Here is a 14,149-nt window from a genome sequence, read left to right on the forward strand (position 1 = left end):
TAAAAAGTTGTTTTATCTAATACTTGCTAGCTTAAGTATAATTTATAAGCCAGTAAGAAATTTCAAAATGAACTAAAATATTTTGTCACTTTAGACTTCACTGGGGTGACAGTCTAGTGTAATTGGAAAGAGCTGTGAAGAATTATTCTAATTTCATTTTACTTGAGTGATGACTGTCAGTTCCCTTTGAGAGCAACTTTCAATAAATAAGACTACAAATATGTACAGATAGTTATATAACTATATATGCTCACATGCTAAATCTGGAGAGAAGAGTCAAATATTTTTGGCAGGCAAGAGGAACTCCATCAGTGCCCTTTCCCTCATGTTATATTTGTGAATATCACATATTTATGTCATTTGTTTAGATCTGCGACTGTCATAATGTGATATGAATAGATAGGTTTAATTAAAATATTAGGGGAGAGGGTTGGAGGACAGTGAGAAACATGTAACCTGAGAAGTTAGTAATACGTAGTTTTAAACCATTGAGTCTGAAGTGCCAGATCCCCACCTGACCCCATAACAGCTTGTAACAATTACAAGTTGGCATTTCATTGTTAAGATGTATGAGGTGTGACTGTAACAAGAGTATTTTTCACAATCCAAGAAAGAAATCAGTTGCACTAGTTTATTTGCACGCATTGTAATATCACAGGAAATGTCTGCTGATTAAAGTGTCAGATAAAGGTGAGTGACCTTGGTTTTCAAGCCAGCATTTATGACTGGCCACATGATCTTGTTAGAAACCTACCCTGCTTAGATTTCTCCCGGAGCTCTCCACTCCACGTTCTCTTCACGGAAATCTGTCTTTGTATAATGAACAGGGCCTGAGAAAATATATAATCTGACCTCTCCTTCGACGAACTAGGAAATCAGGACCAGACTTGCCCAAGGACATTAGTAAATTCGTGGCAAAAGCAGGGTTGCAAGCCAGTTTTTTTGACTCTTAACCTAGAATCTTTTCTTACAGAAAGTTTGTTTTATAACAGCTGACTACTTGGCTAAAGTGGCTCAGTGAGCTGATTGTTTTAGTACAAGATTTTGGTCCCAAGTCTTTTCTCCATTTTCTTTTGTAGCAATGAGGATCATAGTATTCACAGCCATGATATCTAAAATTTGTTTTTTTGAAACAGGATCTCACTTTGTTGCTAGGACTAGAGTGCAGGGGTGTCATCATAGCTCACTGCAGCCTCAAACTCCCAGGATCAAGTGATCCTCCTGCCTTAGCCTCCTCAGTAGCTGGGACTACAGGCGTGTGCCACCATGCCTGGCTAAACTTTTATTTTAGTTTTTGTAGAGACAGGATCTTGCTATTGCCCACAGTGATCTCAGTCTCCTGGCCTTAAGTGATTCTCCTGCTTCAGCCTCCCAAAGTGTCAGGATTACAGGTGTGAACCACCACGCCCAGCAAAAATATTTTCCTATATATGGGAATTCGTCTTTTGCCTGGGCTGAGATCGCCCTGTTTACTAGATGCTAAGTTCATAAAATTAAGTTATTTGGTTTCAAGCAGCAGAAATCCAGCTCAGTATAAAGGGGAAGTGACCCAGAGCCTAAAAGGTATCTCACAGATTTCCCTGGCAGAGCAGGGCTCATGCCTTCTGTGAGCCTGCAACCAGGAACTACAAAGTTGAGAACTGACATTTCTCTCCTCACTCTTTTGGGAGGTTCTCCCCTCTTTGTTCTGTGCTGCATTTCTGTCTCATCCTCATCTCCTCTCCCAGTTAGACTTTCTTGGAGTACATTTGGTCACTTTAGCCCTGGTGTTACATGATCTGCCTTTTCACATATCCACCAGAAAGACTAGAGTTTTGGTGTCTCCATTCCAACTCATCAGAGTGACCTCACATTTAGCCTGAGCCAGACTCTTTCCTCACTCCATGTCCAAATTTTGACGCTCAGATAAAATGGTGCTCCCATGCTCCCATACTATACATCCTATGGGAAGGGGCACTTTCTGGAGAAAGCATTTGGCAAGGGTGGGCAATCACACTAGAATTTGTTTACTATAGTAAGAGAATGTTAAATAGATTTCTTTTTCTGAAGCGTTAGACATTTCTCTAGCAGACATGTCATCATTTTAGATTTTGCCTGGCAGAATAGACTTCCGTTAGGTGATTTCTTGCACTTCAGATTTACCATTGTCATTATGGACTTAAAATCCACTGGGCATCTATTCGCATTATGATGCCGACACTTCAGAAAAGTCACTGTGTATTATTTTTAAATTTGTAAAATAAGCAGAGGAATTAGAGACTTTCCTTTGGTGGCATGGGTTGGATCTCTAGGAGGTTTCTATAGGATAATGTCTATTATATTAATAGTTCCTGGCACTTAGGCAGTCTGTAACAATTGCTGTGGTTGTTCACATTTCTGAAGGTTTGATTCTATCCTTGGGTAGCAAAACTCAAGCAGGTGATAAATTATGGATACATGGAAGTATATAGTTTAGTGGCTTAAGAGCACACATGTGGAATTGGTAGAACTGGGTTTGTTTGGCATCTCTACTTTCTTAACTTTATGGGCAAGTTACTCAACTTCTCTTAGCCATAAATAAGGATAATGATAATACTACATGATGCATGCCATGCTTATAGGCATGAGGGGTAGGAGTGGTTATGATATTTAGATTACTAATGTTTACATACACATTTAAATGCAATTAAAACTTGAGTATTTGCAACCTTTTTTACATAACAGAATCTGATGACCAAAACTACAGAGTGGAGGCTGTACATGCATTGGTGCACAAATTGCCGGAGAAAAACCGAGAGATGCTGGACATCTTAATAAAGCATCTGGTCAAGTAATTCTCTAACTTATATTGTTCACTTAACTACTTGCTCATCTATCAGACTTAAGCTTGTTCATGTCTTTTTAAAGTATGTGATGATGCTGTAATATTACTATTGTAATTAGAGTCCATTGAATGTGCTTAAAAAAATACTGAGTTAATTTTTAAGATACATCTCTATATATGTGTGTGTACCTGAATATGTTTCCAATATGCAAATAATTATATCCTTTGCAACTGTTAAACTAATGATGGAACACTTAGATGTCAACCTAAAAATGTGTGAAGAAGTATGTAATTTTTTGTGTGTGTTGTAAGCAGTGAGTTTGAAGAACAGTGCTCTATTTACTAAAGTCAGCAGGTTCCCTCAGGTCAAACTAATACTCTACTGTTAGATTCTTTCCATGGATTCGTGCTTCCCTTGGTCTCTGGAGATTTTTCTGACTTTGCTGCTAGTTCATCCATGTACTTAAAAATCTCTTCCTGTCTCATAGATAGATAGATAGATAGATAGATAGATAGATAGATAGATAGATAGATAGATAGATAGATATTGTAGTATTAGAGTTCTCCAGAAAAAAACAAAGCAATAGAGTATGGGTGTAGGGGTGTGGATGTGGGCATGTGTAAAAATATATATTTTACATATTATGTGTATGTGTGTGTGTGTGTGTGTGTGTGTGTATATATATATATATATATATATATATATATATACATACACATATATATTTAGAGAGAGACAGAGATTGGCTGATTGATTTTAAAGAAAATTGGTTCACTCAATTATAGAGGCTGGTAAGTCCAAAATCTGCAAGACAGGCTGAAGAGTTGATGGTGCAGCTCAAATACAAAGGCAATCTAGAGGCAGAATTCCTTCTTCCTCGGGGGAACTCAGTTTTTGTCCTATTAAGACCTTCAACTAATAGGATGAGGCCAACCCCCATTAGGAGGGTAATCTGCTCTACTTAAAGTCTACTCTTTTAAATATTAACATCATCTAAAAAATACCTTCACAGAAACATCTAGATTCTAGAATAATCTTTGACCAAATATTTGGGTACCATGGCTTATAGCAAAGTTGACAACTAAAATTAATCATTATAAGATATCATATCTATCTACACACACACTTAATCCAGAAGTTGGTTTTCTGTGTTACTGGAAACAAATATTTAAATTCAGTTTTAAACTTTCTCAAGAATTCCTTTATAACATCATTTACTATTCAGTAGGGACATTTTTTATTTTAATGAGTACCATGATTTACAATGAAATGGTTGGTTCTTCCTTCATTGCTACAAGTAGTAACCCTCATTTGAGAGATGCTCATTTGAGCCATGCACATTTGAAATACAAATTGAGCAACTCAGATCCCAAAATTCAAAATCCAAAACTTTTGAATGTGGACATAATGCTCACAGAAGATGCTCATTGGAACATTTTAGATTTGGGATTTTTGGATTTGGGATGATCAACTAGTAAATATAATGCAAATATTCCAAAATCTGGAAGAAAAAGAAACCCCAAATCTAAAACACTTCTGGTCCTAATCATTTGTGATAAGGGATACTCAACCTGAAATGCTCCATAAACATATTAATAAGTCTCATCTTAACTTGCAGGCTTTGAGATAATATGAATTGTCCCCCACACACACACAAACACCACCACCACCACCACCATTACTTAAAACAAAAATCTAGGAACAACATCATTTAAAATTCATCATTAACTAGTGACACATACCAGTACTTCTTTTAGCTAATAAACAAAAGACTTGCTATCCTTGGTCAGGATTAGTTTTGAGTTGTGTGAGCTCTTTATGAAATTTAACTACACCATTTATTAGGCATTCTCTTGCTGGTCTTCGAGCTAATTTTCTAGCAAAACCTTTTAAAATATGCTTTTGAAAGCCACATGAGTCTCTCATAAAATGATTCTGCTTAATTATCCAGAATGTTAGATTAACATAAGCTTTACCCTTAACATGACTGTGTGTGGCCTTGCCACAGGGAATAGCTGGGGAGAGTATCTGGCCACTAAAGAATGCTTCAAATACTTACCTCATTCTTCACCACCAGTCCTGGCGGTTTTCTTGAAGCTACCAAAGGTCAAGCCCCACTGACTGAGCAGCAGCTGTGGAGTGTGTGACCAGAACACCATTAACTTACTTATGAAAACTTCGAACAATTAATAACACTATTGATTCTTGGCAACTTCTTATGACTGAACAAAAGAAAATTTAAGACCAGTGACGTAGATTGGGATTCCAAATGCTGGAAAACTGATTGTAAATCTCCATTAATTATCTCTAAGAAATAGTATAAACCACTGCTTCTTTCCTGAGTCTTTTTGTTTGTCTTGAAGACAAAGGCTGTCTAGGGTATCTATTTTGATTTTCAACTAACTTTAAATATTTAAAAGTGTCATTACTAAATTTAAAAAAAAATAATCATATTTGGGACAGACTTATCTATTTATTAGGAGACATTTAAGAAAATTACTATGACCTTTCTTTTGAATGCAAAGCATAAAATGAAACTAGATTTCTCCTAAATGAAAATATTTGAATTTTATACCTGGATATTTATAAGTAGCATTAAATTTACCACTGTATTTAAAATATTTTTAACTCCATGATATTCAGGTGACTTATAATCCTTAACTCAGTGGAAATGTGAAACTAAACAAAACCCATGGTTTCCTGTTTGGAAAACCCTCCCAGAAGCACATGACTTTGCTTCATGTATTTGTATACTGTGTTACTAGGTGCATATATGTTTATAATTGTTATGTATTCCTGTTGGATTGATCCTTTCATCATTATATTTTACTTTTATCACTAATATTTCTTTGTTTTAAAATCTGTTTTGTGTGATGTTAGTATAACTATTTTGACTTTCATGTTATTATTTGTATGATATATCATCCATCCTTTTACTTTCAACCTATTTGTATTTTTGAATCTGTGTTTAATATATCTACTATAGAAAGCATACAATTGGATTGCATTGTTTTAATCCAGTCAGATAATCTCTGACTTTGATTATATTGTTTAATCCATTCACATTTAATGTTACTATTGATATAGTTGGCTGTATATCTGCCAGTTTTCTTTTTTGGTGATGTGGATCTGCCAGCAATGAATTCTCTTAATTTTTGTTCACCTGGGAATGTTTTTATTTCACCTTCCTGTTTGAAAGTTAGTTTTGCTAGATAAAAGATTTTTGGTTGACAGATTTTTTTTTTAAGCTCTTTGAATATACCCTCCAACTGCCTTCTTGTACTTCATTGTTTTTGCTGAGAAATCATTTGTTACACTTATTGGGGTTCCTTATATGGGAAGAATTTTTCTCTTACTGCTTTCAGAATTTTCTTTTTGTCTTTAGCCCTCAGCATTTTTACTATGATGTGTATAGCTGTGGTTCTCAGTGTTTACTTGGAGTTTGTTAAACTTCTCGAATATATAGTTTAATATTTTCCATCAAATTTGGGAAGTTTTTAGTCACTATTTTCTCTCTTTCCTCTCCTCTGGTACTCCTATTATGCTTTTAGTAGTGTGCTTAATAATGTACTACATTTTCTTGGATGATCTGCCTATTTTATTCATTTTTTTCTTTGTATTCTTCAGATTGCATAATCTCTATTGATATGTTTTAAAGTTTGTTCATTCTTTTGCCAGGTCAAATTTATTGTTGAGGCCCATTAATGAATTTTTCATTTCAATTATTGTACTTTGCAACTTCAATTTTCATTTGTTTTTTTTAAAAAATGACTTTTCTCTCTTTATTGATACTCTCTATTTGATGAAACATTGTCATACTTTCATACCTTCCATTAGTTCTTTAAACATGGTTTTCTTTAGTTCTTTGAACATATTTATAATGATTTCTTTGAGGTATTTGTTAAATCTGATATTTGGGCCTCCTCACAAGCATTTTATATTATTTACTTTTTTCTGGTATGAGTCACACTGTCTTGATTCTTTGCAGGTATCATATTAATAATATTTTGTTGAAAACTGGAAATTTTAGCTGCTATATTTTAGCAACTCTGGATACTGATACTGATTCTCCCCCTCTTTACGACATATTTTTGTTGTTGCTTGCTTATTTGTTTAGTGACTCGAGTGAATTATTTTAATGAAATCTGTTTGCCCCTCAGTGTGAAGCCTCTGCTGTTCTCTCTTGTGAGGATACAGCCTTGGGCATGACCAGAATTATCCAAGGATGAGAGTGGTTTCAGCAGCTTTCTGTGTGTTGCTATCCTTGATCTCTCTATTAAACACTCTGCCTCATTTAGCATCACACCCAGCTATTTGTTTCCACTAATTGCTGGAAGATTATTCTCTTGTTTTTTGACAATATCCTGGGGCATAAATTGCTGCACAGACTGATTTGATTAAATTTGGGCTCATTGCAGGGTCAGTTTTTCACCAATCTTTGAGATTTGTTATGATGCTAAGAGGGCTCTTCTTAGCTCTCTTTCTCCCTGGTTATTTCTTATGGTTTAGCTCGGCAGTCCCCAGCCTTTTTGAAACTGGGGACCATTTTCATGAAAGACAGTTTTTCCACAAACCAGGATGGGGGCGGGGTAATGGTTTGGGGATGATTCAAGCACATTGCATTTATTGTGCACTTATTTCTATTATGATTACATTGTAATATATAATGAAATAATTGTACGACTCACCATAGATTGGGGACCCCTGGAGCTCATTGCTTTTATAGAGCTATCATCTTTTTAATTTCTTACCACCATAATCTCCATTGTTTTTGAAATCACATTTAAGCTTGAACTTTCTACACTCTATTTCAAATAATGTTAATTCTTTTGCGGAGAGCTTCAGAGGTTTCTGTTCTTATGGAATGAGCAAAATCTTTGACCCATTGTTCTTGGTGTTGGGCAAGGGAGATAGCCCATGGTATTCTCAGCTTACCTTGCACCCTCTGAACAAGCAGCAGTGAGGGTGGTCAGGTACCCGATATTCTTGGCCTGCTGTACCTAAGGTAAAGCCTTATGAGTGTAACTAGTTGGAGGAAGGGAGCTCTTACCCTTTTGGCTACACTCACTGGGAATTTAGCCTCTGCAATTCAGAGCTAGAAGAGCTGAGACATGCTGGCAGCCTACCCTTACCCCATGAGATAACTGTATTCCTTGACTGGGAGCTGAGGAAAGAGGGGGAGGACTGTCTTGTTGGCCACACCTGCCCAGAATGGAGCTTCAGTCTCATTGAGCTGGGGATGGAGGAAAGAGGAAGCCAGTTTTACCTCAAGTACCAAAGACTCTTGCTATTCTTACTGATTATTAGTAGATTGCTTGAGCAAATGTTTCCTTCATTCTGCATGCTCTGAGGGCAGTTTCCAAAGACTTTAAAGACTTTAAGACTGTAATTTTAAATAATTTTCATCTGTTACAATTGTTTCTCTGAGTATTGGGTCTGTGGGGGCTTCTTATGCCACTATTCCAGAAAAGGAACTTCTAAGCGTATGATGTCGGTTTCTCTATATATAAACTCCTGGATTTAAAATGATACAAACTGGCAGATCCTGATGTACATTTTCTCTTTAAAGGAAAAGGAGATATTCCAGGAGATAGCAATTGGGTATCTGCTCCATACGTGAGTTGAGGGAATGAGTTGCAGAACCTGCTGGAAGAGGAGGTCATAGGGATCTGTATCGATTGAGCAGCCCAGCAGAAGGGAAATTTAATTTTAAAAAATTGATTTTCAAAATAATCTATCTTCTGTGCAATATAGTCATCAATCCTCCTTTTCAAAACAGACCAAGTTTTTAAGACTTCTACATTTATTCCTAATGAGGTTAATATTAACCATATTCCATTTTATTTACGTTACAGGAACTAATGACATTTTAGCAGAAGTGCCTCAAGCCAATTTAACTTCAGGGGAGAATATTATTTTGAGATCATGTTTAATTTAATTTAATTCATTATTTTATTTAATTATTTAATTTTCTCAACAACCCATCAGGTTTCTATATATAATTTATAGATGAGGAAACTGAAGTCTAGAGACATTAAATAAATGAGTTCACACAACTTCCAAAGGATGGATCCAAGCTTTGAATCCAGATAGTCTTACTGTCTTTAAATACGACTTTCATTAGTAGGTTTTTTATTACATACTAAGCAATTTATATATATATATATATGTGTGTGTGTGTGTGTGTGTGTGCATATATATACATATATGCATATATATACACACACATATATATATATATAAAGGAAACTTTTTATATATATATATTTTAAATGAATCTCTTCTTACTCTAAAACCTTCTTAGCTGGTGTTCTCTTGGGCATAAGGGAAAATGTCAGTCATTTTGACAGTCAGCTCTCCCTGTCCTGTGTCAGGCATTACATGGATAATCCAAACCGCTGAATTTCCCATAATATCTTACTTTTGGTTGTGGAATGCAGTTAGTGATTTATGCTCAGTCAGACATAAACATAATCTTGTGTTCTTTCCTAAAACTTTACATACTAATAACCTGGCTGGGAGTAAGGTAGAGAAGTCAGTGGTTACACTAGGAGATTAGTCACATGAATGAGGTTTCCTTTTCCAGATTAAATTAAATCAGTGAACTAGTCAGAGTTAGTTTTGATAGTTGCTGGGATTACTTTGCTCAGGTCAGTGATTATCAGAGACTTTTCCTTTTAATTTTAAGACAGCAGTGATTTTACCATATCTTCTTAGTTCACTTTTTTTCACAGCACAGTGCTTGGCACTACAGAGGTACTAAGGGAAGTTTGGGATGGAAGGGAAAATAAGAAGGAAAAAACATGCATTAGCCAGTGATCTATCTGGGGAACTCAAAAAAACCCTTGACTTGCAATCAGAAGAGCTGAATTGAAATAGTACCTCTGTCCCTAATTTGATGTGACCTCAAGTACATCATTTTTATTTATTTAGGAGCTTCTGGGTTTTCTGTTTGTTTTGGTTTGGTTTGGTTTTTGTCTGTACAATAGGAATAAGTGACTTACTGGGAAGATTAAATGCAATAATGTGCATGAAAATGCCTAGCAATGGGTTCTCAATGATAGTTTGATCAGTCTGAATATAATTGCAACCAGTCTACTCTTAACCATCTGTCCTAAAGTAAGTATGACATCATTGAAAATACCAAACAACCAATAATCTTTCTAGGGTAATTGTACTTTATTTAGGAAACCAAGGGTGTCTTCCTTTAAATAGATTTTGTTTTGCTTATAATTATGTTTTACTTGGGCTAATGTTAACTTTTTCTGTCTTTTTAGGCTGTACCCAAAATGCTAATTGGGTGTGGCCAATACCAGGACAATTAACCTATAATGGCATATTTTACATGTTTTATGCCACAAATTTGATAGAATATTTCATGATTTTGAAACATTCAACTTATGGTATTTTTTGTTGCTCTTTATTTGCAGGGTATCACTACACAGTCAACAAAATCTCATGACTATCTCAAATCTTGGTGTCATCTTTGGCCCAACTTTAATGAGAGCACAGGAAGAAACTGTGGCTGCCATGATGAATATTAAATTTCAGAATATTGTGGTAGAAATCCTGATAGAGCACTATGAAAAGGTAGGCTGAATTTTCACATGGAAGCGTCAAGTTTTGTATCTTGCTTTTAAGAAGGCGTTTTGCATTTATATAACATCATCTGTGAGCTTTACACTGTGAACTTATATTCCTTTATTCCTATAAAATGTTAATCTCTTTTTATGTAAATTACTTCTTCATGGGGACTTCAATTTCCTTTTTTGTTTGGTTTTTAAGTGCCTTTCAAAATCTTTTCAGGTAGGTGGTTTCCTTTGCTTCCTCATCCTTTACTTTTTAAGGCTTTCTTCTTTAACATTTGTGTGGTCACTTTATTACTCATATGCAGAGACCACTTTAAAATCACTCTGTGGTTAAGCCTGCTCTCACCCGCTCTTTTTATCCCTCTGGAACTAAATTTTTAATTACATAATAGAAGTAATATTCTAACTAAACAAAAGGAAAAAAAAATCAGGGGAACAAAGTGTTAGAGTCCTCTCTGTATCCAATCTCTAAGGAGAGTATCTTTATAAGAGTGAGATGTTGAAATAACTATGACAGTGAGAAATTGTGAAAGCAAAATTAGTTGGATTATTAAGCAAATTTAGCCATTTAAGGTCTAACCATTTGTGATTCATTTATCTCTGATTTGGTCCTTGTAAGAGAATGACTGTGTCACCCTGGGTCCCTTCCTAGTGCCCACAGAAGCATCTCCTTAGTGCCTATCTAAGAGCACAGCCCAAGAGCACACACCTGTATCCTGTAGCTGTGCCCGTGCCTCTACCTACAGCTTGTTACATTCCTTGACAGCTCAGAGCCAACAGCATGACAGCACCTTCTCCTGAGAAGTAAGGAGCCACTTACTTCTAGTAGGAGTAAGGAGTAGTGATACAGTGATAAGGAGAAGTGATAAGGAGATATCACCTTTGATAAGGAGAAGTGATACAGAATGAGCCTTTCACCCTCAGGTTATGTTCCTCAGAGCATGAAGGTGGAAAGAGGATATTACAATAAAAAAGAATCAGTGTATCTTGGCTGGACGTGGTAGCTCATGCCTATAATTCTAGCACTCTGGGAGGCCAAGGCAGGAGGATTGCTTCAAGGTCAGGAGTTCGAAACCAGCCTAAGCAAGAGTGAGACCCCCGTCTCTACTAAAAATAGAAAGAAATTAACTGGCCAACTAAAAATATATAGAAAAAATTAGCCAGGCATGGTGCCACATGCCTATAGTCCCAGCTACTTGGGAGGCTGAGGCAGTAGGATTGCTTGAGCCCAGGAGTTTGAGGTTGCTGTGAGCTAGGCTGACGCCACGGCTCTCTAGCCTGGGCAACAGAGTGAGACTCTGGTCTCAAAAAAAAAAAAAAAAGAAAATCAATGCATCTCAGCATGGACATTTGTTCATATTTGGAAGATTTCTTAAAATTATTGGAAGATCTTCTGAATTTTACTTCTAAGGAGTGGGAGAGAAAATAAAAGAAAACTCAGAGAAGAAACATCATTCAGTGTAAACAAAAAAGAAAGTTATTATGGCTCTAGGATTTTTTTTCTTTGTATTAAACCTCTCTTGCTATGCAGCTGGTTAAGTAGCCTATAGTTCTAAAATATTTATTTAATAACTCTCAAAGGTTATTTTACAATGAAAATGGCAATGCCAACCTTTTGTTAACCTTGGACCATTTCTCTTCCTTGTAGATTTTTCATACTGCCCCAGACCCAAATATTCCTCTTCCTCAGCCTCAGTCTCGATCTGGGTCCCGAAGGACACGAGCAATCTGCCTCTCTACCGGCTCTCGGAAGCCCAGGGGGAGGTATACTCCTTGCCTGGCAGAACCCGATAGTAAGTGTGCTCAGCCCTAGGGAGAGGCTTTCTTCATTCTTTCATTCGGCCTTACCTCGCTTGGTTGGTAATTAGGTAGAAATAGAAGATGTTCTCACTGATGATCTTTCCCCAGCACCCACTCTTCCAACATTTATATATTCTCTGTCAATAGTTACAAGGTTCCTTGGGCAAGCAAATTCATTATTGATACAAAGGGAAAAAAATAGTTTGCTCAATGCCCTTTTTTCTGCAGATGTGATTAAGTACATTGGGTGCTACTTTGTAGCAGGTTTTGTCCTGTTGTCAAAATGCTAAGGAAGAAAGCAAGAGAAAGTCTGACTGAAGCAGTCATTTTCTTTTCTCCCTTTCACATTATGTTCTTAAAGCATCATCTCTTGGGTATCAAAGTGTCTAAAAGAGAGAAAAGAAAGAAAAAGAAAACTGACACCACAAATTATTGCTAACTTACATATTCTGAGCTAAGCCCAAAGATGTTATGGGTGGCAGCTTGAGCCAATGGCATGCAGAAAACTGTGACCATTCTCATTTTATTTTATACTCTTAGTCCTCACTTTTTCCCCCCACAGTCAATATTAAATGGAAAGTAGTTTACTAATTTTTTAGATATATTTGAATGCTTTATTACAGTTTCTCTGGTTTTTCTTATGCCTTTCTTTTAGGAACATCAAAAAATAAACAGTGAAATGGCCAGTTTCTTACAGTGCTATATTCTTAGGAGGAAAAGGAAAAAAAAATCCTTTCTTTGAAAATTGTGAGCAGCTTATAGTTTTTTGCTGACATTTAGTGGTGCCTTTGAATGAAAGAGAACTTTGAGTACATTGTAACTAAAAATCACCTATGATCAGAAAAGTAAAAGAAGACAGAAATATGATTTTAATATCCCCCCTTCTGTTGATTTCTTACAGTATCATAAAGGAATCATCTTTTTTCTCTTGCTTCTGAGTCCTGTTTCAGGAACAAATTTTGTCTGAATTGAAGTTATTACATAGGGACAGTAGTTCATAGGTTGGTATAAAATCTTCCTAGAATGGTATTGGAAAATACATTCACCAAGTTCAAATGCATATTTGAAAGCCTTGCTCCAGTACTGAGGACAGTTCTCCATATGAGGGAAAAGGCCTACCACCTGCATGGCGTCAGGTGGCCGGGGTTGGAGAACAGAACAAAAGGGTTTGGTGGTGCTGTTATCAACAGATAGCTACTGTTACTTTCCCCTCTCTCCCTCCTGCTCCTCAGGTGACTCCTATAGCAGCAGCCCAGACAGCACACCCATGGGTAGCATCGAGTCACTGTCCTCTCACTCCTCTGAACAAAATAGCACTACAAAGTCAGCTTCCTGCCAGCCCAGGGAGAAATCTGGAGGGATTCCCTGGATTGCAACCCCATCGTCTTCCAACGGACAGAAAAGCCTGGGTCTCTGGACAACTAGCCCTGAATCGAGTTCCAGAGAAGATGCAACCAAAACAGATGCAGAATCAGATTGCCAGAGTGTGGCCTCGGTCACTAGCCCGGGGGACGTCTCTCCACCCATAGACCTAGTCAAGAAAGGGCCTTACGGGCTTTCAGGACTGAAAAGAACCTCCGCTTCCTCTCTGAGATCCATCTCTGCAGCTGAAGGTAAGTCAGAGGGGAACTTGTGCAAGATGTCATTGTCTCCGTGTCACTTGCTGGGTTATTCAGCATGATTAAGGAGGGAGAAAGTTAATGGTGAAGAAACTAATGATGTTTAGCTGCTTTGTTCCTGAGCTTGGATTTTCAAACCTGTGCACTGACTTTTTCCCTGAACCTTTCCATGTCTGTGAGGTGATATCTTTGTAATTTCTGTAGATTTTGATCTCCCTGAGTGATGGGTTGCTGTGCTCAAAGAACATCCTGTACCTTCCCATTTGGGCTCAGAGAAAAATGCTTCCTTTTGTTATGCACATGTACTGTGTTTTTTGCTATTATTTTGTCTAATGGC

At 36.8% G+C, this 14,149-nt stretch overlaps 1 protein-coding gene across 1 annotated transcript in view; it reads left to right on the top strand.

Moving 5' to 3' along the window:
• Window positions 1–14,149, top strand: part of ARHGAP42 (Rho GTPase activating protein 42) — a 282,154-nt gene that overhangs the window by 251,585 nt on the left and 16,420 nt on the right. Inside the window, exons 17-20 of the mRNA XM_012770559.3 lie at window positions 2,704–2,809; window positions 10,235–10,394; window positions 12,042–12,186; window positions 13,426–13,806. Coding sequence (XP_012626013.2) covers window positions 2,704–2,809; window positions 10,235–10,394; window positions 12,042–12,186; window positions 13,426–13,806 — 792 coding nt within the window. The remainder of the gene's footprint in view (window positions 1–2,703; window positions 2,810–10,234; window positions 10,395–12,041; window positions 12,187–13,425; window positions 13,807–14,149) is intronic.

This window comes from Microcebus murinus, chromosome 4 (assembly GCF_040939455.1).
Source record: "Microcebus murinus isolate Inina chromosome 4, M.murinus_Inina_mat1.0, whole genome shotgun sequence".
Lineage (NCBI taxonomy): Eukaryota > Metazoa > Chordata > Mammalia > Primates > Cheirogaleidae > Microcebus > Microcebus murinus.